General features: G+C 46.2%; 2 protein-coding genes and 2 long non-coding RNA genes across 5 annotated transcripts; 2 read left to right on the forward strand and 2 right to left on the reverse strand.

The window, feature by feature from the left end:
* Window positions 1–367: 367 nt before the first annotated feature.
* Window positions 368–3,535, reverse strand: LOC102230235 (peptidyl-prolyl cis-trans isomerase-like). Its single transcript, XM_005814627.2, has 4 exons — window positions 3,359–3,535; window positions 1,081–1,200; window positions 838–1,010; window positions 368–769 (listed from the first exon to the last, which is right to left on the reverse strand). The coding sequence occupies exons 1-4, from the start codon at window positions 3,425–3,427 to the stop codon at window positions 637–639; spliced, it is 495 nt and encodes a 164-aa protein (XP_005814684.1). The 5' UTR covers window positions 3,428–3,535; the 3' UTR covers window positions 368–636.
* Window positions 3,536–5,281: 1,746 nt separating this feature from the next.
* LOC102230500 (zinc finger MIZ domain-containing protein 2-like) lies at window positions 5,282–17,530 on the reverse strand. Of its 2 annotated transcripts, none has more exons than XM_023343434.1 (21): window positions 17,161–17,530; window positions 14,347–14,435; window positions 14,143–14,257; window positions 13,861–14,057; window positions 13,615–13,774; window positions 12,942–13,148; window positions 12,702–12,843; window positions 12,524–12,624; window positions 12,358–12,450; window positions 8,607–8,790; window positions 8,368–8,509; window positions 8,221–8,299; window positions 7,998–8,129; window positions 7,498–7,603; window positions 7,270–7,427; window positions 7,122–7,189; window positions 6,978–7,046; window positions 6,596–6,885; window positions 6,323–6,528; window positions 6,064–6,237; window positions 5,282–5,893 (listed from the first exon to the last, which is right to left on the reverse strand). In XM_023343434.1, the coding sequence occupies exons 2-21, from the start codon at window positions 14,394–14,396 to the stop codon at window positions 5,789–5,791; spliced, it is 2,778 nt and encodes a 925-aa protein (XP_023199202.1). In that variant the 5' UTR covers window positions 14,397–14,435; window positions 17,161–17,530; the 3' UTR covers window positions 5,282–5,788. The 2 variants fall into 2 exon arrangements, with proteins under 2 accessions (XP_023199202.1, XP_023199203.1); XM_023343435.1 differs by having other exon boundaries at window positions 12,358–12,447; window positions 17,161–17,529.
* Window positions 14,956–25,438, forward strand: LOC111610294. Its single transcript, XR_002753573.1, has 3 exons — window positions 14,956–16,452; window positions 19,603–19,992; window positions 25,009–25,438. It is a non-coding gene; the product is annotated as an uncharacterized LOC111610294 (long non-coding RNA).
* Window positions 22,528–23,873, forward strand: LOC111610293. Its single transcript, XR_002753572.1, has 4 exons — window positions 22,528–22,568; window positions 22,683–22,857; window positions 22,993–23,158; window positions 23,815–23,873. It is a non-coding gene; the product is annotated as an uncharacterized LOC111610293 (long non-coding RNA).
* Window positions 25,439–26,702: the final 1,264 nt, after the last annotated feature.

Below are 26,702 nucleotides of genomic sequence, written 5' to 3' on the forward strand. Positions count from 1 at the left end.
CATTTCAAGGCTCTCAGGTTCAAACTGAAAGTTACAATAAAATTACTGTTCCGGCTGGACGGAGCTAGCTTAGCAACACCTAGCCCTCGCCACTTACCCAGGATGCAGTGCGGCAGAAACAGGACGACACCCACATGAATAATTTATATACAAAGGGCTACAATATTTTACATGAAGTACCGATGGATCCCTGTGAGGAAACAAACTCCGATCGGTTCATCTTAAAGCATCAAATCAGAAGCCAAGATTCACTCAGACACCAACTGACGTCACTGCGTCATTCAGGGAACTTTCCAGGTGCAGTTCCAGGAAACCTCCAGCAGGTGGCTGCAGCAGAATCCGTTTAACATTAAAACCCAGAGACTGGTGTAATTATCAAGGCATCTTTTATTTCCTCATTTCATTTGATTTAACAAAAAAACCGTCAGGACTTTGTGGAAAAACGTTAATGCAAAAGAAACTTCAGAAAGGCAAAGTCACAGATGCAGCAACATTATCAGTCGACTGAACACAAACAGGACGAAATCTGCTGAATCTCCATCGATAGGAATGTTGATTTATGGAGGGGGAGGAGCCTAAAGGGGGCCAGACTACAGGGTCAGCAGGGGGTCGTGTTGGGGTTGGTTGCCATGGTGCTCAGAGCTGGCCGCAGTCGGCGATGACCGTCTTGCATTTTGGTTTCCCTGAAGAGGTTCCAAAGGACTCCATCTTCTTGACGATGTCCATTCCCTCCACCACGCTGCCGAACACCACGTGCTTCCCGTCCAGCCTGCAGACAAAGAGCAGGGATTAGCAGAGGCTCACCACGAGGCGGGCGGCGATAGGCCGGCGCCGTACCATGTGGTCTTCACGGTGCAGATGAAGAACTGCGAGCCGTTGGTGTTGGGCCCAGCGTTGGCCATGGACAGGATGCCCGGCCCGGTGTGAGTCAGGCTGAAATTCTCATCGGCGAACTTGTTGCCATAGATGGACTTCCCGCCGGTTCCGTTGTGGTTGGTGAAGTCGCCGCCCTGCAGGCCAGACAGAGGTGAGCGGCGCGATCGGACCGACCCGCAGGTCGACCGGGAGCGGCGGCCTCACCTGGCACATGAAGTCCGGGATGATGCGGTGGAAGGACGACCCCTTGTAGCCGAAGCCCTTCTCTCCGGTGCACAGCACCCGGAAGTTCTCTGCCGTCTTGGGAACCACGTCGGCGCGGAGCTGCGGAGAGTTAGCAACATGGCTGAGCAACGGCCCAATAAACCCAACAAACTGATCAATTATTAACGTTTCATCTGATTCAGTGACAACTTCTACATCCTGTAGAGCCTTTCAGAGTGACGGCCACCAGGGGGCGCCTCGAGGACAAAACATACATTAATTTTATAGCATAGATGCTAATTGGTTTCTCAATCATAAACATAAGCTTAAACACTTTATTGGAACATTATTTTCCATGTTTATCTTTGGTAGCTAGCTGTTTTGCTCTTTAAGCTAGCTTAGCGAGAGCTAAACAGGTTTACGGTCGGACCATCTGGAAACTAAAACCAGAAGCCATGAGACAGCGTTTTGCTAAACTAATAAAATTACTTCTTAGTTGATGTTTTTCTGCTGTTCTTTTTGGAGCCTCCAGGTCTAAAGGTCAGAGTCACGGCGGGCCGGATTTGGCCCGCGGGCCTCCAGTTTGACATGGAGGAACCATCTAACCCTGAAGGATCAAGTCTAACAGAACCAGAACCTCTGCGGCATGACCAGAACCAGAACCCAGTTCTCTGATCAGAACCCAGATGTTTCATTAAAACCCATAGAGGTTCTGGATGAAGTCGGCTTCTGATTGGGCGATTCACCTGGAGCGTCTTTTACCTTCTTTAGGTTAAAAACCGAAACGCTTCAAACTGGGACGGGATTATTTCACACCAAACACAGAATATTAAAAAAAACAACAAAAAACAGTTTGTGCTTTAATGCATCTGAAGCTGCTCTACTTTGATCCAAATGTAAAGAAATAAACATGATAATGAGGCTTTTTATTAACGTTTCACTAACAGGTTTTCTGCAGTCAGTGCAGAATAATCCCGTCCAGATTTGAAGAGTCTAACTGTTGTAGGTCTGGATTCTTTCTAATCTGGTTCAGAGGAATAAAAAACAGATAAATTTCCCTTTAAGTGTCTAATAAACTTGATCTGAAATATTCTGCAAACCCAGTAGAATAATCCAGACCAGGTTTGATGAGTTCAGATGTTATAACTTTATATTTTATGTACATTTAGATTTTTTATGTTTTAATCTGCAACTGTTAGTCTGCTTAGCAAAATGACACTTAATCAATTTATTCCAACATAAACAGCAAGTTCTCTTCCTTGCATCTCATTTTGTCTAGTTTAATTTATGAATGTTTTTCAACTTTACATTACATTTCTGTAATGTAAACTTTACATTTTTTCTGTAAAGAATTTTTAATTGTCTTGCAAACTAACTGCAACTGGACTTTCTAATCTGGTCCAAAGGCAGAAAAAGATAAAATTACACTTTATTGAAGTGTCACTAATAAACTGTTAAATATTCTGCAACCAGAGCAGAATAATCCTGAGCAGATTAGAAGTGTCTTAGTTTTTAACTTGCAGCAGATTAGGTTCCCATCACCCAATCAGAGGCCAACTTCAGCTGCTGCAGCGCCTCATGGCTGCAGCAGCTGCGGCCCGGGAGGTAACCGGAGCCCTCAGCAGGATCCAAGGGTCAACTCCGGGACCGCCCAGAGCCTGGCTCAACAGCAGCACAACTCATGAGTCAGACCGGCTCCCCGGGAACGTTCCTGAACCGCTCCGTATCCCCGAACCGAACCGGGGGGCTTAACTGGGTCTTCCTAGTTACATCCGCATTTCGCAGCGTTCAGACGGCGCTCCTCCCCCTCCCCCTCCCGCACCGCGCCAGTTCAGTGGAACTTTCCAGAACCGGACCGGGCCCGCAGCGACCGCGCCTGCCGACCCGCACGCCCTGCGCGTCGCGCCGCCGAAGTCCCGCCCAGATTACACGCGGGAAAAACCACCGCAGCGGGCCTCGCGCTCCGCAGCTCCAGTCGCGGGAAGTAGGCCGCGCGAGCGACCCTGCAACAAAGACTCGCGCGCCTCGTGAGGCTGCGCGTGACCCGTTATAACTGCGGGTCTAATAGGGCCCTTGCCGGAACAGAGCGCCAGCAGCCACGGCGGTAGCCGCTACGGGCTCCGGTTTCGGTTCGGGTCAGCCGCTGCGGAAAGTTCCGGCAAAAGCTGCCGGACAGAGGCGGCTGGAGGGCGGCGTGAAGCCGAGCGCACCCCCGATGTACACCAGTTTCACCCACGCACATCAGCCAGCTGCAACCGCCGGCTGTGAGCCGCCTTACCTCCATGACGATGCGGCCCAGAGGTTTGCCGTCAGCGGTGATGTCGAAGAAGACTTTGGGCTTGGCCATGATGTCTGCAGGCGGGCGTCAAATGGCTGGATCGAGGAGTTTTCCGGCGAGAGGACGAGGGAGGCCACAGGAAACCGAAAAAGATGGCCGAGCTCCGAGCAAATTTATATAAGACCCTAGTGGGCGGGGCTTAGTTCCAGACAGCCAATCAGTTATGAGGACGCAGATTGTGGCACGTTTTTGAGCTAATCAGCATCCGCAGCAGCAAACGCAAGCATTTTAGTAGCGACGCACATTTTTGAGTGTGTTGCATTGTTTTGACGGCGTACACCGGCTCGGAGACGCAATGAATGTTTTCAAACATGCCCGTTAAACCCCGCCCCGCTTAGACATCCCGGTGACAGAGTTAAACTCACAGCAGAGCGGGCAATGCGCGCCAAGCATCACGGACGTGAGCTGTTCACGCAGCGCCCCGCAGTGAAGGCGCGCGCCTGGTGCCAGGGTTAAAATGTGCTGGCTGCGCGGTCACGCGCTCAGGGTGCGGTCGGTCGGCCCGGTTCAGTCAGAACAAAGTTAGTGAGCGTGTCCCGGTATAACCGGAAAATCACAGAGAACACCGACAGCCAATCAGACAACATCGGGAAAGAGAAACACAGACCCAGAGCATTCTGGGTGAGATAAATTCACCCAGAACCGGGTCGAACCCCCCAGAACCAGGATAGAACCACTCAGAACTAGATTAGAATAGTTTTCGTAAGTTACTCTGTCAAAAAGCCACATTTTATTAATCGTTATTTAATTTATTAAAGCAATAAGAGGGTATAACATCCAAGGGGGCGAATACTTTTCCTAGACTGTGATTCAATTTAATGTTTTTGGTAATTTGAGCTGAACTGTTTTTCACTCACAGAAACTAAATATTCCCAGTCGCAGGGATTCATTTGAACATTTGAAGAAGTTAAGGCTTTATTTAGAAATGCTGTAAGTCAGCAGCGCGATACACACATACTTTTGGCACCAATGGAACCCCGTAGCTCTGCAGGTTCCTCTGGTAAGGCAGCTGAAGTTCATGTCACCGTTTCATTGAGGTTTTCTGCTGCATTGACTCGAACCTCAGGATGATCTGAGCATGCTCAGAGAGAACTGCAGTATCTCTACTTCGCCACCAGAGGGCGCCACTGAACCAGCAGCGGCTTTAGCAGACAGATGAGGTTCTGTTTGACCCGAAGATCTTCAGGAATGAACCAAATCCAGATGATTTGGTGGAAGGAAGAACTTCGTAACTTGGAAAGAGGAAAAGCCATTTTCTCTGATTGGAAACGATTCTCCTCCCAGTCCTCCCAGTGATCAAACCTGCTCAGGTTCTGACGTCCTGCAGCGAGGTCCAGAACGGCTCAGTTAAAGGATTCAAATCAGGGTTTTTAATCCATAATTCTAACATAATCCTGACTGGAACTAAAACATGATCCAACTGCAGTAACTAACAACATGATATGCATTATATAATATTTCCTTTCAAATTAAAATAATTAATCCCAGAGGAACAAAACCTCTTGATGGCAGAAGGCTCTCCTGCAGCAGTCTGTGTTACAGCACACCTGAAAACGCCTCTGACTGGAGTCATTTTAGAAAAGACGATCTGAACTCTTTTCTTATGAAAACCGGTCCAGACCTGGATCAGTCCGGACCTGGACCTGAACCAGACCGGATCCAGACCAGACCCAGACCTGGACCCGAACCAGACCTGGACCCAAACCAGACCCTGGAGCAGACCGGACCCGGACCAGGACCAGTCACCTTGTTCCTGCCGGTCCTGCTGGTTGTTCTGTGTTGCCATGGTTACACCCGATACACCCAAAGGGAACCCCAGAGCTTTGGTGACCTTTGACCTGCAGACAGAAACACTCGGCAGACTCGAGTCTTTCCAGCGTTTATTAAATTACAGGTTATGAACTCGTCTCAAGACTCTTTATGTTAATGTTACTGGATCACAGCTGTTGCCCCGGCAACACACAGAAGTCACAACAGCGGGCCAGCCAATCAGCTCAGAGGGCGGGGCTTGGTCTGGAAGAGTCTCTGATTGGTTGAGAGCAGCCACTGGTTCCTCTGGCCCAGCAGGCGCTGGTTCTGAGCGGGTCCACGGTACCAGAACCAGTTAACAGTTAAACCAAAACTGGACCTCAGCTCTGTTTTGGTTCTGTAGCTCATTGGGTCAGAACGAGAACCAGCCTCAGATCCAGAACCAGTCCACGGCTGCAGCCGGGCTGACGGGTCAGAACCACAATCAGGAGACAAAACCAGTAAAATGAGAACGACTTCAGTTACACACAGAACCAGGTCCAAACGGTTTAAAGTTCTGCAGTCTGTGCGGTTCTGTCTGGGAGGGAGCAGTTCCTCCAGTCCGGTTCGGTTCTGGACTCCTCAGTTGTTCTCGAACAGACTCAGCAGGTCGTCGTTGTTGTTGGGCAGGTCCGGAGGTCCGAGGTAGGACAGCAGCTCGTCCGGGTTCGTCAGGTCTGGAAGCAGCTGCAGACAAACGGGTCGGAGAGCGGGTCAGAACCAGAACCAGAGTTCTGGTCTACCCTGCATTTACTGCTAGCTGAAGCTGGTTCTGATCCGACCCGGTCAGTCAAACCTTTTGCAGAGTTTTGAAAGCTCCGGTTTCGAATGTTTTGGACCGACTCAGTTCTACTCACATCCAAAGAAGGTTCTGGAACATCTGTGGACCCGCCGAGCCCAAAGGAGCCGTCGCCTTGGAGACGAGGGTTCTGGTTGCCACGATGCATCATCTGACCGTTGCCATGGAGACCCTGTTGCTGCTGCTGGGAGAGAGCGGCACCATGGGAGACGGAGTCCAAACGGCCTGGCACCTGAGGGAGGGACAGGAAGTCAGAACCAGAACACCGACTGGTTCTAACGGACCAGCAGCGGTACCAACAGAACCAGCAGCGGTACCTGCGGGCCCAGCGAGTGAGGCGGCGCCTTGTCGGGCGTCAGCAGGGCGCTGGACAGATCCGGCTGGTAGGACAGCGGCGGCGGGCCGGGGGAGGAGAAGGTCCGAATACTGGGGGAACCGGGCCCGGCGGTGAAGGTCCGAATGCTGGGGGAACCGGGCCCGGCAAAGTCCGAGAAGGCGGCAGACGGAGCGGGGAAGGACGGAGCTGAAGGACGAGAGACAAAGATCAGAACCGGGTCAGAACCTGGATCAGTTGGGGTCATGTGACCAACCTGCTGAGGGGAAGTCTGGCGTGTTGCTGCCTCCTGGTGGCAGGGAGGAGTAGGGCATCGGCGAGGAAGAGGAGGAGGGAGGCGCGGTCATGGAGGACGAAGAGGAGGGGGCGGGGCCTAGTGATGCGATCATCTCCATGACGCTGGGCAGGACCATGTGACTCGGGCTGAGCGTCCGGCAGCGCTTCAGAACCGGACCGTCTGACTCCTCTTTCATGTGGATGTCGGGTTTCACCGGAACCGGCTTCCAGCTGCAGACTGGGTCGATGGTGATCTCCTCGTAGTCAGAGCTGAGGAAGAGGAGGAGAGAGGAAGAGTTAGGTTCTGCTGGTACCAAACCAGGCACCGGAACCAAACAGGACCGGAGAAGAAGAGGTCTCACTTCTGGACGTAGATGAGGATTCCCAGCATGTACTGGTCCACTTCCAGTCCCTCCAGCAGAGCCGTTTTACTGAAACACAGACAGGGTCGAGTCGGGTTGGGTCAGCAGAACTCTGATCGGGTTCTGATGGACCGAGCTCCTTACTTGCACACCGGACACCTCCAGGTTCCTCTCTCACAGTTGAGTTGCAGGTACGACTCCAGGTCGAAGCACTGCGGAGACAAACGGCAGCAGGGTGGGCACGCCATGACATCACAGCACAGCCAGAGCTCTGATTGGCTGCCGCCCTCACCTGTATGTGTCGGCAGTCGTGGCCCCTGGCGGGCAGCTGGATCCGTCTGAAGGTGATGGGACATTTCAGCGACACCTTGATGGCCGTCTGCTCCACGCCGTCCTCTCCGTTCAACCCGGGGGTCCCGGGAATCGAGCCGCTGCTGAAGTTCCTCTTAACTGAGAGAACAGGGTCAGAGGTCAGAGGTCAGGAGGACACAGAGGCTCCCAGCGACAAAGGAGGACTCACTCTTGGTGACGCAATGCTCGGCGGGCAGCAGCCGCTTCTTCATCAGGCCCTGCAGGACGGAGCGGACGGTGGGACGGTGGACCAGCTGGAGGACGAACAGGTGGGACTGGGGACAGAGAGGGCCGTTAGACTGGGGGCCGCAGGGGCCACAGGGAGGGCCGTTAGACTGGGGGCCGCAGGGGCCACAGGGAGGGCCGTTAGACTGGGGGCCGCAGGGAGGGCCGTTAGGGGCCCATATATTAAAAAGCACTTGACCTTAATTAACTTATAAATATTTTCTCTCTCTAATTGATTTTTGTTTCCGTTTCCGTCATTTTTAACTTGTTTGTAATAAATGTGCTAACAGGAAGTAGCATCATGGAAAGTAACTGCAGAGTGAAATCAAGGTGTTACCTGGTGGTTTAGAAAGGATTAACGTTTAACCCATCAAGTTATTGATGGGCTGTAAACTGATCGAGTTATCGATGGGTTATTGATGGGTTATTGATGGGTGATCTTACGCAGCAGCAGGCGGTGACGGTGATCTGGATGGTGTTCCTTCCCGGCTGGCAGACCTGCTTCAGGTAGAGCGGCTTATGGGACGTCTTGTTGTCTCCTCGCTTGATGGTGAGTGGCGTGGCGTTGACGCTGACCTGAGGGACGGAGACGCAGCGTTAACCTTTGACCTGCAGCGCCGGGTCCAGACGGAGGGCAGGACCGGCAGAACCGGCGGCGGGGTCAGACCTGGACGGAGGCGGGCCAGTTGGTGTTCATCTGTCGGTCCTCGTGGTGGTAACACTTGAACTGCAGCTCCAGGTCGGGCCTGGAGACAGAACCGGGTCAGAATTTGGCCAGATCCGGGTCAGAACGAGGTCAGAACCGGGCCGTTACCTCATGATGAGCGTCTTGTAGACGGATTCGCGCAGCTGGAACACGTGGTTGCTGACAGCCAGGTTGTGCTCCAGACGGAACGGCTCCAGAACCACGCCGTCCCGCACCGGGAAGGTCAGCCGAAGGTCGTCGCTAGGGTTACCTATAGACAGGAAGTCACACATCTGAGCACTTCCTGTGACATCACAGTCATTCAGGACGGCTGGAGGACGGACCGATCAGCTGATCTGTGAGTCTACCTGTAGGGGGCGCCAGGGCCGCCATGTTGGGCTTGATGTCCGGCAGGAAGGAAGACGCCATCGGCTTCACGTCGGTGTTGCCGGGCGACATGTAGGGCGGAGCCATGGAGCTGCCGGGGGTGATGGGCGGCGTCGGGTTTCCGGGGACGGGAGAGGACGGGTAACCGGGTAACCCTCGGCCCGGCTGGGGAGAAAGAACAGTTCACTTAGACCGGATCAGTTCATTTATGTTGAGTCCTGTTCCTCTAAAACCCGGACCGGATGGATCGGCTCTAGGGTTCTGTCTCAGCCCGGATCAAATCTGTTGTTATGGAAACCAGTCCCAAGCTGATTGTGTCTGTGAATTTAATCCAAATTTTAGAAATATTAGCAAGGATAATTTGTTTTGCTCGGTCCTCTGCGCCCATTCAAGGCGGTAAATGTCTCGGTTTTTGCTTCTCTCCACAGGGCCGGTCCAATCCTCCATGGGGCCCCGAGCCAAATGTGGTTTTGGGTCCCTCTAGTTCTGCTAACAAAGTGGACCGGCTGCAGTCAGCAGTCCGATCATTAGGTCATTCACACAGCTGCTATAAACTTATTGCATCTCTAGCTGTTTACATTATAAACATGTTTAATAAGATTCATTTATTGACCAACTGATTTATCCACCAGTTGATTTCTGGGAGACAATTTCCTTCATTTTGGGGCATCGTGATCAGCTGATACTTACATGTGAAGCTGATCTTAACTTCATCAGCAAAGGTTTATAAATCATCTCTGTCCTCTTCTGCTCTGCAGTGAGACGTTTGACTGACCGACCCACCAGGTCTGAACGTTTACAGTCAATAATATTCACTGTTACCAACTCAGAGACTTTCTTGCTACATTTAGCAACATTTCAGACAAAATAAATTCATATCAGCCAAAATCAGCAGGTCAGGCTTTTAAAGATCGGTAACCAGGGATCGGCCAGAAAACTGCAATCGGTGCAGCTCTACACATATTCATGACGTTCTTTGATTAAATTAATTTATTTTAAGCGTTACTCCAATATCTAAAATGTAATTTATACCAGGTGAGTTTTTCTCCCCTGAGAAAGTGGACCGGTACCGGTACCGGTCTGATTCTGAGCCTGCAAATGATTTTAACAGAAGTTTCTCATAACTTAGAAGTTGATGTAAAAATAATGTTTTTAGCCACTAAATGATTTTGCTCAGCAGCAAACAACATAGAGCAGCTCATCATGTAGCAGCTTGTAGCCTGAAGGACAAACATTTAGCTAACAATGTCAAACATTGACAAGTTTTAATTATTCTTATTAAACTTTATTAACACGGTTTGAAGCCAAAATAGCTCAGAAATATCCAGAGCCACCGTGAGAATCAACTCATTTAAAGTTAAACTCAGTTTCACACAAAGACTCCAGCATAAATGTTTGGCTGTTGAACTGGACCGGTCCGGTCCGGTCCGGGTCGCTATCAAGTTAGCAGCTTTACTAACCTTTTACTTTACATTACATTAGCAAGGCTCATTAAAACAAACCTTTATCTTGGCTTTTTCTATTCTTCCTCTTTCTTTTCTCCCTCCCTGGAGGTTCAGTCCTTTTCTGAGACATAGTTTTGTTAACTTAACTTCTGACCTTCTGACCTTTGGATGCTCTGCACAGCGTGCGGTACCTACCGCGGCCACCAGGGGCCCCAAAAGCAATTTATGTTTTTCTTTTTATCAATAAAATAATGATTTCTACATAGATTATCAAATATATATTATTGTAAAAACAAAACACTTTATAGTGAAATTGTGTGTTTTTAATATTATAAAGACAGAAATTATTACTAAATAAAAAAATTTAAAAATCAGCTCCACTGAGGGGCCCCCTAGTGGCCCTGGGGGCCTAAGCGGCTGCTTAGTTTGCTTATGCCTTAGGCCGGCCCTGTCTCTCCACATCGATCACAGACTGTCAGGAGCGCTGCCCCCTGCAGGTGGGAGTTAGCATCACTTCAACAGGTTTTTTGTGTGAATCTGTTGATTTTGCATAAATTGGATATTCTCCAGTGCCTTCAACACCATCCAGCCTCTGCTGCTGGGTGAGAAGCTGCAGAGGATGGGTGTCAACGACTCAGTGATCTCCTGGGTTACTGACTACTTGACAGGCAGGCCACAGTTTGTCCGTCTGGGCAGTGTCCTGTCTGATGTGGTGGTCAGTGGCGTAGGAGCTCCACAGGGAACTGTGCTTTCTCCCTTTCTCTTCACCTTGTACACCACTGATTTCAGTACAACTCTGAGTCATGTCACCTACAGAAGTTTTCTGATGACTCAGCGGTTGTCGGGTGTATAGGGGATGGAGGGGAGGGGGAGTACAGGACACTGGTGGACGGCTTTGTGGAGTGGTCTGAGCAGAATCACCTGAGGCTCAACATTAGTAAGACCAGAGAGATGGTGATTGACTTCAGAAGGAAGAAGATACCTTCACGGCCACTAAAGGTCAAAGGGGAAGTGGAGGAGGTGGAGGATTACAAATACCTGGGAGTTGTAATCGGCAACAGACTGGACTGGGCATCTAACACTGACGCTGTGTGCAGGAAGGGGATGAGCAGACTCTATTTTTTAAGGAAGCTGAGATCCTTCAATGTGTGCAGCAAGATGTTGGAGACCTTTTATCACAGTGTTGTTGCCGGCGCCATCTTCTTTGCTGCTGTGTGTTGGGGAAGCAGCATCAGAGCCAGCGACTCTAATAGACTGGACAAAATCATCAGGAAGGCTGGCTCTGTACTGGGACTAAGGCTGGAGTCCCTGGAAACTGTGGTGGAGAGGAGGACACTGAAGAAGGTTCTGTCTATGATGGACAATAAACAGCAGCCTCTCCACCACATAGTGGACAGACAGCGGAGCACCTTCTCACATAGGCTGCTCCAGCTCCGCTGTCGTAGGGACAGATACAGGAAATCCTTCCTGCCACAGGCCATCTCACTGTACAATAAAAGCTAAATCATTGTTCTGCACTAATCAGTCCGATTTTGCACAACAGCACTGTGGCACACTGCTGTACATATATTTACATATACATATCTGCATTTTGAATCTTTGCAAGGACTGCTCTAAGCTGCTTTTATATTGACAGCATTTCATATTTTATTCTTATGTTATTTTATTTACAACTACTACTCAGTGGTGGTTGTTGTGTGTCTTGTCTCTATGCTGTAACTGCGAAATAATTTCCCTGCTGGGATGAATAAAGTACTTCTATTCTATTCTATTCTATTCTATTCTAATAAAGAAAGTCTTTAAATCAAACTGTTTGAAGATCAACTGGCTGACTAAATAATTAGGATTTAACTGAAATGTATAAAATGTAAATTATTTTAGTGGTATTTTATTGTGTTTGTCGTTTTTGTGTGTACGTCTCTTATCAATAATGTCTTCCATCAAACATATTTTCCTATTTCCTGTCAAACTTTAATGTTTTTTAAAACATAAAGTCGTTGGACCGCCAGCTGGAAGCTCTGCGTCAGAAATACGGCGTACCAGAAACGCACAAATACAAAAGGTTCCCGCTCTGCACTGAGGATGTAAAATAAATATAAATGAATGTTAATATTTTAAAGTGTTAAAATCAATTAAACCAATTAATTAAAATAAAGACGTTAAAGTCCTGAGTTAGATTTATAACTCAGAGATTCACTGATTCATTTTCAGCTGTTTTACTAAAAACGTCCAGAACCAGAACCAAAACCAGAACCAGAACGGTTTGGGTCAGTGTGAAGCGTCTCACCCCTGCCTGCTGGTTGAAGGCGTTGTAGCCGCCTGCGGCGCCCCCTGCTGGCAGAGCATTCAGGTTCCCAGTCTGGCCGTTGAACTGGTCCTGCTGAACAGAACCCAGCGTTAGCCACACGGTCCGGTCCGGTCCGGCGGTTCTGACGATCAATCCCGGAGCTCACCTTGTAGAACTGGGAGTTCGAACCTCCTGAGGGCGGGTACTGTGGGAGGGGCATCTTATAGGAGGGGGTGGGGCCAGAGCACTGGGGGGCGGAGCCTGGACCTGAGGAGGAAGACCAGCCGGTTTTACTTCTGCATTTCGGTCCAAATCGACTGAAAATGGATCTGGATGATCGGTACCTGGGTGGTACTGCATGTTGGGTCCAGAGTAAGGACCGGGCCCCGTGGGTCCGGCTCCACCGGAGGCCCCGGCTCCTCCGGGGCCGCTCATCACGCTGACCCCGGAGGGAACACCGTACTGCTGGGGCATTCCTGGGAACGACTGGGAACAGAACCGGGTCAGTTAGCCAACAGAACCAACAGAACTGGGTCAGTTAGCCAACAGAACCGGCCACCTGGTGGCTCGTCATGCAGTCTCACCTCGGAGCCGTAGGGCCGCTTCAGGCCCTGCGGGGGCCGCATGTGTCCCTGCTGGGGGCCGGCGCCGTAGCTTGGGTGCTGGGGAACCCTCTGCTGGCCCGGCCCAGGGCCGTACATGGAGCCCATGGAGGGCGGGCCCCTGGTGGGGCCGGGGCCGCGGGGGCCAGACAGGCCCATGAACTGGCTGCTGTAGCCGGGGGCCGCCATCTGAGACGGACAGGAAACGGGTTCAGAACCAGCAGAACCAGCTCTGGTTCTGTTCAGGGTTTTAACAGGTTTGGCTTTTGAATTGTAATTCAGTTTTAGTTTTTTTTCATTCTTTGGTTCGTTTTGATCATTTTTACGTCGACTGAACTGATGTTTACATTTTCACCAAACGGATTAATTTGAGTTTCGCTGTCGCCATTTTGCGGCCTAGCGCAATCACCAGGAGGAGCCGTAAGTAGCCGACAGCTGACGTAAACATCAGTTTGAGATACTAAAACAGATTCATAAACACAAACGATATCATGTCTGTATTTCAGTGTGTTTTAGTTTTATAGACATTAAAGTTCCAGTTAGTTACAGTTTTTATTTATTCCAGTTAATGAAAAGGTTTTAGTTTTTTTAGCTTTGGTATCTTTGGTTCTGGTGACCCGGAGCGTCCAGCAGGGGCCGCCTGGGCCCGGCTCACCTGTCCGTAGCTCATCTCCTGGTTCTGTTTCTCCTGGATGGCGGCTACGGTTGCCGTGGCGGTGGCGGTTGCTGTGGCGGCGGCGGCGGCGGCCACGGCGGCGGCAGCAGCAGCCTGGGTGAACTCGGAACCTCTGGAGCCTCCAGGGGCCGGGGGGTAACTGGGGACAACAGAACCAGAGCGGGGGGGGTTACTGCTGATCTGGAACCAAAAATCAATCAATCAATCGATCAATGAGGGCCGCACCTGCCCGAGTAGCCCCCCGGGGCCCCGCCGTACCCCCCGCCGGTCCGTCCGTACAGGTAGCCCTTCCCCGGCTCCCCGTAGCCCGGCTGGCCCAGGTAGGCGCCGGGGCCCCCCGACATGCCGGGGCCCCCAGAGCCCTGCATCATGGGGCTGCCAGCCGCGCTGGCCCCAGGGCCCATCCCGCCTCCGCCCAGGCCCTGGGGACACAAACACAGCTCAGACCGGACTGGTGATGTCACAGATACCTGCTGGTGATGTCACAGACGCCTGATGATGTCATACCTGGCTGGCGGGCGGGTTGGGGACGCCCCACACAGTGGTGACCACCGACAGGGACCCGGTGGGCTGGTTGGGGGGCTGCTGCCAGCTGGACGGGTCGTAGGGGTACGACCCGTCGCTGTGGAGACGGAGAGCATTGTCATGGCAGCCAGAGCGGGACACGTTATACCGGGTCTGGGCTCAGACCGGAACCAGAATCGGACCTACCTGTGGGGGTTGGCGCCCAGGCCGCTCTTCATCTGGTTCAGCGGGTTCATGGCAGACGGAACCGGCGGCCCAATCCGGCAAACAGAACCCTGGCGCACAGAGACAGGCCGTGTTAAACTACGTTTCCCATCAGCCACCTGGGGCCCGCTCAGCACCAACCAGAACCAGTTTCTGCTACGATAAAAACATTTTGAAACTGTCAGATTACAGGAAACTGGAATCTGTTCAACCTGCTGATATTTACATGTGGAGTCCCTCAGGGCTCAGAGCTCAGGGCAAAACATTTCACTGTAAATTTAAGTTAAAATGTTACAAATCATCCTGATGGCAGATATATTTTATTAAGGGAATGATTCAATAAACATTAAAGAACCTGTGGTTAATGAGATGTCTGAACTTACTGACTGGATTAAATTAAATAATTTATAAACTGGAAAAAAATGTAATTCATGATTTTTAGTAACAGAAAAGCAGATTATTCTATTATAACAACCATTAATGATAATCTAGTAGAGTGAATAAATTAAGTTACATCGTTATGAATTATTTTATCTCATAAACTGAGAATGAAATATTTAAAACACAAACTGTGTAACATTATTAGCCTAATAAATTTACTTTATAAAGGTTTGGAGAAACATTTCACACTAAACTGCTGTTAGGACTTTATATGAGGTGAATGTTAGAGAACAAACCCACAAATCTAATTTATTACATCTAAGTGTTAATTATGTCTAAAGCGGGAAAGAGATTTACTGTCAGTTTACTAAACTTCTTTCTTAAATGACAGAAACCAAACAGGAAGTAGGGCTGACCAATAAATCAATAACAATACATATATCAATAGACATACGATCAATATCAATTAATATGTCTGATAGAATATTTCACAGAACTCTGATCCAGAACTGCACAGCATTCTGGGAGATGTAGGCAGAGGAAAAGCTTTAGCTGCTCAACCTCTCAGCAATAGCTAAGCTAGCAGGTAGCATCAACTCACTCTGGAGAACCCTAACCCTTTCAACACATCACCTTGTTCCTGGAAGGTCACCTGATCTCCAGGTGAGCCTGTTCACCTGTAGGCTGAGGACAGGAAGTAAACAATGGAGGCTCCGCCTTCAGGAAGTTCCTGATCCTTGAGTCTCCCTGTGAGTCAGCGCTCAGCTGGAAGCCGCCCTGCAGGATGTTTTCAGGTTGAGTCGGATCAGAACCAGTGGGAGGAGTGAGACCTCCTCTTTTGGAGGATCTTTGATGGTCTCTGTCTGCAGGTATCTGATTGGCTCTCCCGTCGGTCCAGTCCAATCCCCTTTATGTTCCTCAGGGAGGTTCTGACCAGAGCAGCGACCCGTTAAAACCGGTCCAACAGCAGAACCGCCGCCGCCCGATCACACCTACAGCTGACTCACCCGAGTCACGTGAGCGGACCTGAACCCGACCTGCTTCCAGTTCTGCTGGGTGGAACCACAGGAAGCAGGAAGCAGGAAACAGGAAGTAGCTCTGAGAAGCAGGAAATAAAAACAAGAGTCTTCCTGGTTCTGCTAAAACAAACCAACCCTGCGACCCGGTCCAGCTGTAATTAACACCCAGACTGACCAGAACCGCTCCGACAGATCAGAACCAGTTCTCCGGCTTCCCGAGGTTCTTCTCGTCACAACCAGAACCAGAATATTTCAGATGAAGGTTTGTTTATTTAGATGAATATTCGGGGAAAAGTGTGGCAGTAAAACCAGGAAGACACGGGCCTCAGCAGAACCTCCAGCAGAACCTCCTGACCCGTGTTCGCTGAAGCCTCATCAGAACCTGCTCAGTAATGGAACAGAACCAGGCCTTCAGCAGGTCCAACAGAACCTCAGAACCAGATCGTGAGACCATCCACTCTGACCAGAACCTGTCAGGTTCCAACATATGAACGTTCCCATGGCAACGCTGGGAGAAGATGCACTGCAGGACTATCTAACCATAGCTAAGGGTCCGTAGCTGGTTTCCATGGCTACGGGTTAGTAGTCCTTAGCTGGTTTCCATGGCCAGCTAAGGTTGTTAACTAGTTTCCTGCTGGGTAACCTGGGCTGCCTCACCAGGAATCATTCAACGAGTTTCACTGTAAAGGTCAGAGGTTAATATTATTCTGTGAAACAGAAGGCAGACAGCAGATCGTGGGTGTATCTCGCGTGGGCTGTTTCACCACGTAATAACGGAGAATAAAAGCTGATTTCATTTCTGCTCTGCTCTCTGGACGGATTTTAAACCACCAACCCCACTGCCACCGTGAACGCGACACATTAATGTTATTAGTAACAACCGTTTAATTAATTATGAAAACAGAAACGCGTCCGAAGCGGGCCGTGTCTCCTCCGTGAGCCGCCCCTCGGCCTCCGGCTCCCCCCAGGAACAATGACGGCCACCGGAGACATTTTGAGGGAAGCTAGGGCTAAGCTAGGGTTTTTCTGCTAGCATGCTAATGTTAGCATGCTAGCAGAAAAACAACAACAACCGGAAGTTCAGGACCGATAAATGCTACATGAAATTATGTGGTTCCAATATCCACAACTAATATCTGTTTATGCGTTCAACCTGACATGTTTTACATCAAATTATTGTATTTTTACAGTTAGCATGGTAGCCTAGCTAGCGGTGACAATGGAATGCTAACAGGTTAGCAGCAGCAGATTCTCCAGCATGAAACCTTCAGCTGATGGTCTCCCAGTTAGTTTCCATCGAGCAGACCATCCCGAATCCACCGGACACACACCTCACACACTCCGGTCACACACACACACGGGAGCCAGCAGAACTCCTGTCACACAGCGGACATACCTCCTTTAATTCCCCGGTGTCCGAGCCCTGCTCCGGGGCTCCGCGGTCTCAGCTCCGCGGGGCCTCCGAGGCATCAAGAACCGAGAGCCCGATGAGCCTTCACGGTCCCGCCGACTGAAGACGCGGTGCGTCCTGAAAGATCCAGAAATAGATCCAGTAAATAGATCCAGTAAAGATCCGGGATTGAGAGATTCAGCTGCTTCAAACTGCTTCTATCTGGTTTCTGCGGCTGATAATCCGGCCTCAGAAAGAACCGCAATCCGCTGGAGCTCTGGCAGAGTTCACATTGAAATCCAGAGAAACAAACCGGAACAACGAGGGTTAACCACAGAGCGGAGGTTAGCAGCGGCTAGAGTTTCCTCCTCCTTCTTCTTTTTTATGGCGGTTGGCAACTTACTGATGTGCAATACCGCCATCTACTGGAATGGAGTGTGGATCGGGACGCCAGTGTTTCCTTCTCCGCTTCACTGCTCACGGTGTGGGGGTTCGCTCCCTAGCAGTCCGCTGGAGGACGATCCGGTGAGAAGCCACAGGGGCGGAGTTCCTCCGGTTTAACATGAGGACGATGAATTAGAGCTGTAACCAGCCTCCTCTAACCTCCTGCTAACCGGATGTTATTCAGCAGGTTCAGTCAGTTTACAACATGATTCATCTTGAAACAGGGAATCAGAGCGGAGTCCAAACCCCGCCCACCATGCGCACCGCCTGCCGCGCCAGTATGTAAATGGAGCAGAGTCACTAAATCAGGTTTAAATGACATTTGTTTTCTGGGAAGCAATATGTTATAGTTCCGTCAAGCCGAAGGGCAATAAACAACCAGAAAAAGTTAATTACTAACAACATTTATTGTTACACACATAAAAAGGATTCCCGTTAACTTTATCTGTCGTTTGTCAACCCGATAAAGTTCGACCCGAATTTAACCACTTCAGGCGGACAAACCCGTATAAACCACAACAATGTTCACTGCAACATTAAGATGCATCCGATACACTGCAAACATGATCACATGCAATTCAAACTGAGATCACACCAACAGGATGGGTCTCAATTATTTAAGATCAACAGCGACACAGGATATAGATATTCAGGGAAGTGACCCAGAAACAAACAAATAAATGAAAAGTTGTCAGCCTGACCTCCCAAGTAGTAGAAGAAATAAACAAACTGGGCGGACTAACAAAAAGAAAACCAAACTCTAAAAGGACAGCAGGAAACAGTGCTAACACTGTAAAACAAAAACACAAAAATTACTAAATGCTTATTAAATCATTTTAATCAAGTCAATCTAAAACACATTAAAACTGCATAAACCATCACTCTGAGATCAAACTTAGTGTAGCAGATCTGGTGCAAACCTACCAAATAAAAACAATATAAAAACATACAATTCATTCTGATTAAGACACTAATGTTTAAACCAAGCAGGTAACATTAATAATGCAGCCGTGTATAAAAACACATCAGCACAACTGACTCAACCCTCCATGGGTCAGTTTGACCCGGGGACTGTTTTATCATGCTATGGTGTCAGAAACCAAAAATTCCTCCAAAACATTTTTGTATCTGATAATTAACTCCAATACTAACAATTTCAATCAATATTTGTGCAATTATGTTTTTTTATTTCTCAGAAATTAAGGATCAATAACGACAACCTGCTCATTTATTCATTTGGACATAAAAATCTAATTTACATTTTTAATGTCCACTGAAAAAAACCTAGACACAAAAAACTATAATTTCCTTGAAATTGATCTTTGGTAAAAAAAAATATATATATATATATATATATATATATATATATATATATATATATATATATATATATATATATATATATATTACACTTTTTTTTTCAATGTGTATCTTTATAATTGAACTTGAGACACACACACTGTTCAGGGTCAAATTGACCCGCTGATTAAAATCAAGATAAATGAATCATGCAGAGATTATTTATGTTTTTCTCCATTTCTGCTGAGTGTCACTCAGTGTGGGTGGAGTTTATCCACAGGAACAGAAAAGATTCCCGTCAAACGTTGTGTGAACACTTTCTGCTTTCTCGCAGTTTTCTAGTGAAGTAAAGAGAATATAGTGAGAAAGTGTGTTTGTGTGTGTGTGTGTGGTGAAATATTGTTCAAAGCTATAGAATTGGAAATGTTTTAATCTTTTTTTGCACTTCAACTTAATTACCGGGTCAAATTGACCCGAACAGTATCTATGTAAAAGGTAGAGCTACTGGTTGGTACAAATGTGTAAAATGAGTAAATGTTCAATTTATATGTAGAGTGCACCTATTAAGACAAATAGAAAAAGTTTCATGCAAAAAAAAATTCTTCCAACTATTTAAAAAAAAAAAAAAAAATTTAAAACGGGTCAATTTGACCCGGAACATAACAGGAGGGTTAAGATTCATTTTCAAACTTTTCCTCCAAACAGCGTGGGCCCAACACACACCTGGCCTCACACAGGAAATGAACACCTGGCCTCCAGCTTCAGGCTTCCAGCTTATGGAGGCTCAGGCTGTGGAGACAGCGCCACCTGGTGGTGCCACCTGTTACAAACACACAAAGGAAAAGAATTTCTACTTATTAATTTAAACTTTGATTGAAAAAAGTTGTGCTTTTAGATATAAATCTAAGTTTTTCATTCCAATCAAGCTGGAGTCTGAAAACATTCCAACCTGTTTGTGTTTTCATGTGGAGTCTAAACGATGTCCATGGGGCTGCACAGTGGTGCAGTAGGTAGCACTGCTACCTTGCAGCAAGAATGGGTTCGATTCCCGGCCCGGGGTCTTTCTGCACGGAGTCTGCATGTTGTCCCTGCATGGTGGGTTCTTCCTCCCAGTCCAGAAACATGACTGTCAGGTTGATTGTTTGTCCTGTCTGTCTCTGTGTTGCCTGGCGACAGGCTGACCTGTCCAGGTGACCCCGCAGCGCCTCCTGACCCACCAGGGTGGAAAGAAAATGGATGAACAATCAGCTTGTTCTTGTCAGTTAAACATTTCCTGCAATATGGAATATTAAATATTTAATATACACTGTTAGCCTTTGCTGTATTTATTACAGTTAAATACCACAAAATGCCCAGTAAAACTACCATAAATAGGGTGACCATATTTTCAGTTGGGAAAACCAGGACACGTTGTAGCGAGGGGGGAGGGGGGGGGTCTGAAAGCGGGGAAACTCTTTTGTAAATAGTAGGTAAACATACATTTGCGCTTTCGTATGTTGTTGGCTACTGACAGCCACGCTATCTATCTTCTGATTAAGAACAGGGCTGCCCGCACTGACGCGGCTCAGGGATTACGTCACACGCAGGGCCGTGCGCAGTGCCCTAGTGCCTGTAAATATAATGGTCCAATGAAGGTAATTTAAAAAACAGGACATTTCCTCACTTTCTAAAAAAAACCCGGGACGCCCGGGACAGGACGTGAAATACGGACATGTCCCGGGAAATACGGACGTTTGGTCACCCTACCATAAGACATCTTTACAAGTAGTTACTGTAGTTTGCATTGCATTATGGGTAAAGTACATAGTATTACAGTAACTTACTGTATGTTTTGAATTTGCAGTAATTTACTGTTTACACATTACAGTAGTGGTACTGTACTTATAATATACAGTAAGAATTATATTTGATTTCCAACCGTCATCATAGCTGCTTCATCGTGGTTCCCTGTTTCTGTATTTTTACTCCTTTAGTAGTTAACATATTTTTAAGGCAGAAAGAGAGCATGTACTTTTGTTTTTTTCACATCCTAGCTAACATTAATATGCAGTTTATCTAGCTACGTCATCAAGAGTGGCTTCGCTTCCAACTGTTTTCTGATGACGTTTGTTTTAAACTCCGAAGCTTTTCTCTCCAAGTGCAGCTCTGTCTCCGTGCTGTGGGCTCACACTGCTTCAGCTCTTCAAGACAGGTAAGAAACCACTTCTTAGAAAACTGTTTGAAGCCAAAACCTAGTCTGGAAATGTACATTTTAGATGGAGTTAACGTAGCTTATAGCATCATGCTATCATGCTATAACTTAGCATTATAGCATGAGCTCGTTTGTTCTGGTTAGCCTGGTAAAATAACGTTACCTTTACGTTACTAACTCTGGTGTTTTATATAACTGGCATATTGCAACGTTATAAGTTACGTGTCTGTAAATGAGGTGAAAGAAAGGAAAATATGATGGTGTTATTTTTTGAGCTGGTTCGGAGTTAACATTAGCTAAGGTGCTAATTTTACCGCTGAAGGTTTTAGCTTGACTTTTGCCGCTTAATCTTCCTTGGGCGGCTTTGGGTTGAGATGAGCTCAGTGCTGAGTGTCTGTTAGCATTGTTGCTACATCCTTTGTATTTATATAACCTTAACTGATAATTGATCCCCCCCCCATTTGTTTAAACCATGATCTTCCAAATGTTAAAAGTGCAGATTAGCTACGTAGGTCAGCAAGGATGAATTTCTAACATTGTTCTTTTTTTTCTTTTCTTCAGATGACCTTTTGTTTTAACTCCCAAGCTTTTTCCCTCCAAGTGGCTGTGCAGTTCTGTCCTGCTGACTGCTAACATAGCTTCATCTCTTCAAAAGACAAGACAACAGGTAAAAAGCTCTTCAAACATATTTGAAGCCACAAAATAGTCTGGAAATGTAGAGGAGCAGCTAACCTAATCTATAACTTTGAGCTTGCTACAGCTGGTTAGCCTGCTAAAGTACCATTACATCTCCAACATAGTGTATAAGAGTCTGTAAATGAGGACAAAGGTGAAAAACATTAAAGTGGTTTCTGTTATTTTTTGAGTTTGTTCAGCCACAGTGGCAGGTGGACAAAAAAGTTAATTTCCAACCCTGGTTACATATAAGGACTGTTCACATGTTTAAACCATGCTCCTGTAAATTTAAAGTTAAGTCAGTACTAACAGGTGCAACTATGTACAGGTGTAAATTCTGCAGCATTTGTACTTCAGAATTTACAGAATTTTGTACTCATGTGAAGAAACATCAAAACACAGCTAATTATCGGTTTGCATGTGGAAGAGAGCAATGTCCTGCTTCCTTCAGAACATTTTCCGCATTCAGGTCCCACATGCACAGGAGTCACCGCCATTGCAGAAGTCAGACTGAACACTTGTGGAATGTAATGCTTTAAAAAATGCATTTAGCCCCACAAACTGTCATTCACATCCGCTGTTTCAGAGTGGTAGCAGGATGTAGGGGTAAAGTCTAGTCTAGTCTCTGGGATGAGGTTCTCAAAAACCTGTTGTAATCTGGGTGAACTGGCCCTTTAAATATAAATTACTACCAGTAATTCATATTTAAGAGAGTATTCCTTTTATGTTTTAAAGGTATCTTCCACCAAGATGTCTGTTGAAATGGAAATGACCTTCCCCACTACACCAAGGGTAATCATGCTTGGTAAGAGGAATATTTTCTATCACTATAATTTTTTCGTAGCAATGTATGTAATTGTTATGGTAGTCTGTACTTTTACTCACTAGCGTTAGCCTGACAAGGGTTTGTCTATTTTAGGAAATAGCTCGATGTCTGCAACCCGGTGGATGGTCAGTATGGAGGAGAAGGTATTTTTCCAGCCTGAGCAACTCCATGACTTTGCCAGCGTCCTTGCTGTCGTTTTTGGGTCATATTCTGTCTTCAATCTGGAGTATCAGGAGTCGGCATCCACCACGCTGGAGATGATACAACGGTAAGTACTCTACACCAAGCCATTTATGAATTAAATTTAATGACAGTTTGACTGATGATGAAGAACCATAGCTGATTGCTGTATTGTACGTCTTCATTAAAAAATACAATTAATCTATTTTATTTCTGTTAAAAGATTCTTTGTGAGGATCAATCCAGATGTTGGTACCAAATGCACAGCCAAAGTCGATACAAGCCGCAAGACGGGAAGTCTTGTCAAGAGGAAAGTAGTCAGTGTCAACTCCCAGATCACCACCTTCTTCCAACAACTTGCTGAATTTGAATGGAGGACTTCCAACTAGGTAAGTATTTTACCAAATGTAAATGTTTATTATTTTGTTGTCTTTTCCTCCTATCTTGCATGCTCTGACTTTACTTTAGCCTTTTTAATATGATTTTAATGATTATTTATAAATGCCATGTGATTCCTACACAATAGCCCTTTAGAGTAGCCTGCATCTTTTCTGTGTCCGTGGTAAAAAGTGGATGTCGCTGCATCTCTTAATAAATCACAGAAATGTATAAGTGTGTAGTCGTTTAAGTGTGGTGTATTTTTATACTATGCAGTTTTCAGTTTATTAGGCACACCTTTGCAGTAATCCGTCAGCACCAACAAAATGACTAAAAAGATTGTTGTACTTCATCGTCCCCTTGGGGACATTTGTAGGACGCAATCTTTTGAATTACTGAAGACTGACTGACTGCTTTTGCCATAAACAATCCAAAAACCTGAAGTGAAGCCAGTCCTGCTCATTCTTTATGCAGCTTCTATTATCACTTCAGTCCAATTGATTTTTTTTAAACAAATTATCAACTTAATGCTGCTTTATGACAAAGATTTTATGCATGTGAACATTGTCACTTCAGCTTAATTTGTCAACTTCCTGTCGATTTGAAAACGTAGGTAACTTCCTGACCATCTCATGACCTCCCACATTGTCTGTCTTATTCTTTACAGTTCAGCTTCCACAAGATGGATCCCACTGATTTTGTTTGACGAATGGAATAAAAGTTCTTCTGATGTAGGAAATGTGTTCTATGGTTTTGTTGTTTTACAGCACATTATATTGTATTGTGACATTGTTTTTTATGACATTGCGAATATGTAAATGGATTTTATTTCTACAAATCTGCTGAAAATAAATACCTGTTATTCACAGTACTTGGACTAAAAATTTTTTTTTAAAATTTTTTGGTTTATGGTAAAATATTCTTATATTAAAAAAATGTAAACTTTAATTTACAGTAAAACTCTGACATTATGTTGTGAAACAAGTTTACAGTAGACCAGCTTTACTATAAAATACAATTACTGTATTATACTAGAAACTACATTTACAGTAATGCAGTTATAACTGTAAAGCACACTCAGTAAAAATGAACTGTGAAATATAACAGTAAAGGTACTGTAGAATGGTAAAATTACAATAAAAGGTCTAACAGTGTGCAGTATGGAGATGTTTAATGATGCGTTCATCCGGGTCTCTGACTCCTCCTGCTGAAAAATTCCCACACAGTTTGTGATTTTATGTTAAAAGTTCTTTATAGATTAAAATGATCAATATAATTTGATGCTCTGACGTTAAACTGAGACGGAGCGGATTCTTCAGGAAAGTTTTGGATTTCACTTTGCTGAGAGTAAATCAGAGTTTCTGATGGTTTAATGAATGAAAACACTGAGTGAAGCTCTGCTTATTAAATCTAAACATGTTATAGATGATTTATTGATTGTATTTGATCAGAATGAATTGTTATCCTGGTCTGATCAGAGATGATGAAATTAAAGAAATTAAGAGCATTAAATGGTCATTTTGTCATCAGTTCTGCTCACACAGAACTCGGATCTCGGAGGATGGATTTATGTCAGGATGTAATAAACAGAACCAGAACCCAGAGGAACCAAGCGGTTCCGGTTCTCCTGGATCGTTTCTGTTTGTGCTGCTGTTTCCTGTCTTGGCCACTAAATGGCCTCATCAAACTTTTCCAAACTTTTTACACCAAGGACCAAAATCTCATCAGGGGTCAAAGATTATGACCTTTCAACGTGAAACTCAGAATCATTTTTATTATTTTCTTTACATTTACTCATTAATAAATCAACAAAGTGACATTTTAATGAAACAAAAGGTCTGATTTCTGTTCTGTTTCTCAGGATTCTGGGAAATGTCCTGTTAAAGTAACGTCTTCCAGTCGCTCTGAGTGCTGCTGGACCGTCTGGGTCTCAGGCTGCATGTTGTTTTCCTGCAGTGGAGCCAGACTTTCTGGACTGAGCCAAAACCCAACGGAGCAACGGCAACATTTACAGCAACTTCAACCGTTTGGTGGGATTTGAACCTGCAGCGTGACGGCGGCCTGCGGGTCACACACCGCCTGGAGGAAGTTTTCCTTCAAAACCAAGACACAAAAACATGTTTGAATATATTTACATTATGGGAACAGAGGAAACCTTTTCATGGTCAACATCATATTTTAACCTCATGTAAATAAAATAAGCTGATCAGACAAGCAGAGAGCATTTAGAGGAAGAAGGACATGAAGCCGGTTTCGATGTGCAAAATAAAATCAAGTAAATTGAACAAACTTTTTCTTTCAGTGGATTTTAGAAAAGTGCAGAAAGATTCGTCTGGTTTCAAAAAGTTTCAAAGTCAAGCGGATTATTTCTACTTTCCTGATCTTAGGTCTTTAGTAATTTCTTAAGTTGTTTCACATTTCCTTTTTTTAATCCCACGTCTTAAAACCTCTTTTTTTTCGTACTCTTGATTTGTTCTTCATGTTTCTGCTGGAATTCGTTAAACTCCTCGGTTTTCTTTCTGGCTTCGTCCTCATGGATCCTCTTCATGTTTTCCCTTCAGGTTTCATTTCTGCCTCCTGGTTTTTCCTTCTCTCTTCTTCTTCTTGTTTCTTGTGTTTTTGTTTTTCTTTGTCTTCGGTTCTTTTTCATCTTGTTTTTCTTCCACCTGTTTTTGCTTTAATCTCATCTATCATCCAGTTTTCTCTGAATAATTTCATTTTCCTTTTTATTTTCTTTTTTTGGTGCAGAATTAGTTTCTCCAAATTGTCAAGCCAGGCCTGTCCTGATAAACGATAAATCAATTAATCGTAAGACAAATTAAAACTATCGACGTCATTTCAATTATCGGCATTATCGTCTCTTCTGACCTTTTTCTCTTTCTGTTGATGACACTGAATGAAAAAAGGCTCAACTCCGGTGCTCTCCACTGACCCTCCCTTCCTCATTTCCTCAGTGTAAAGCCCAGCGCAGAGACAGATCTTAGAGCTGTCGGCCGATTGTCGGTCCATTTTTAAAACCTGACAGAGACCACACATTAGCCGACAGAAATCCTAGGTATAACGGTTCGATCGGGTTCGTTCCTGCCGTGTGGTGTCCAACAATGGGCACAAAATAATGGCTACAAGTTCAGTGAACTAATTTTAAAACCAGGCATTAATCAATGCTTTACTACAATCTACCTGCAATGCATGTGGCTAGTGTCAGAGTAAAGTCCTGACTGAATGAAAATCATTATAAACTATTTACGTCACGTTAATGAAGAACAGCTGAAAAGTTACCGGGTTTATCAACTGCAGTAGCATTTTCGCTCCAACTCCTCCTCTTGTCATTTCTATATTCTTTGCATGTTGAATAAACATTAATGTTGTTTCCACATATCATCTCCGATGTCCGCTGGACTTCGGGTTGCGTCGTGTCAGCTGTTTGGGATTCCCCTCCGTAATTTCCCCTCAGAAAACACGGAGGAGAATCCGCGCTTTCTGATTGGCTGCCTGTCACATTCAACAGGCTGCGTTAAGATCCCAGTCGGGGAAAAACCCTGATTTAGATCGGAG

Source organism: Xiphophorus maculatus, chromosome 12 (assembly GCF_002775205.1).
Source record: "Xiphophorus maculatus strain JP 163 A chromosome 12, X_maculatus-5.0-male, whole genome shotgun sequence".
Taxonomy (NCBI): domain Eukaryota; kingdom Metazoa; phylum Chordata; class Actinopteri; order Cyprinodontiformes; family Poeciliidae; genus Xiphophorus; species Xiphophorus maculatus.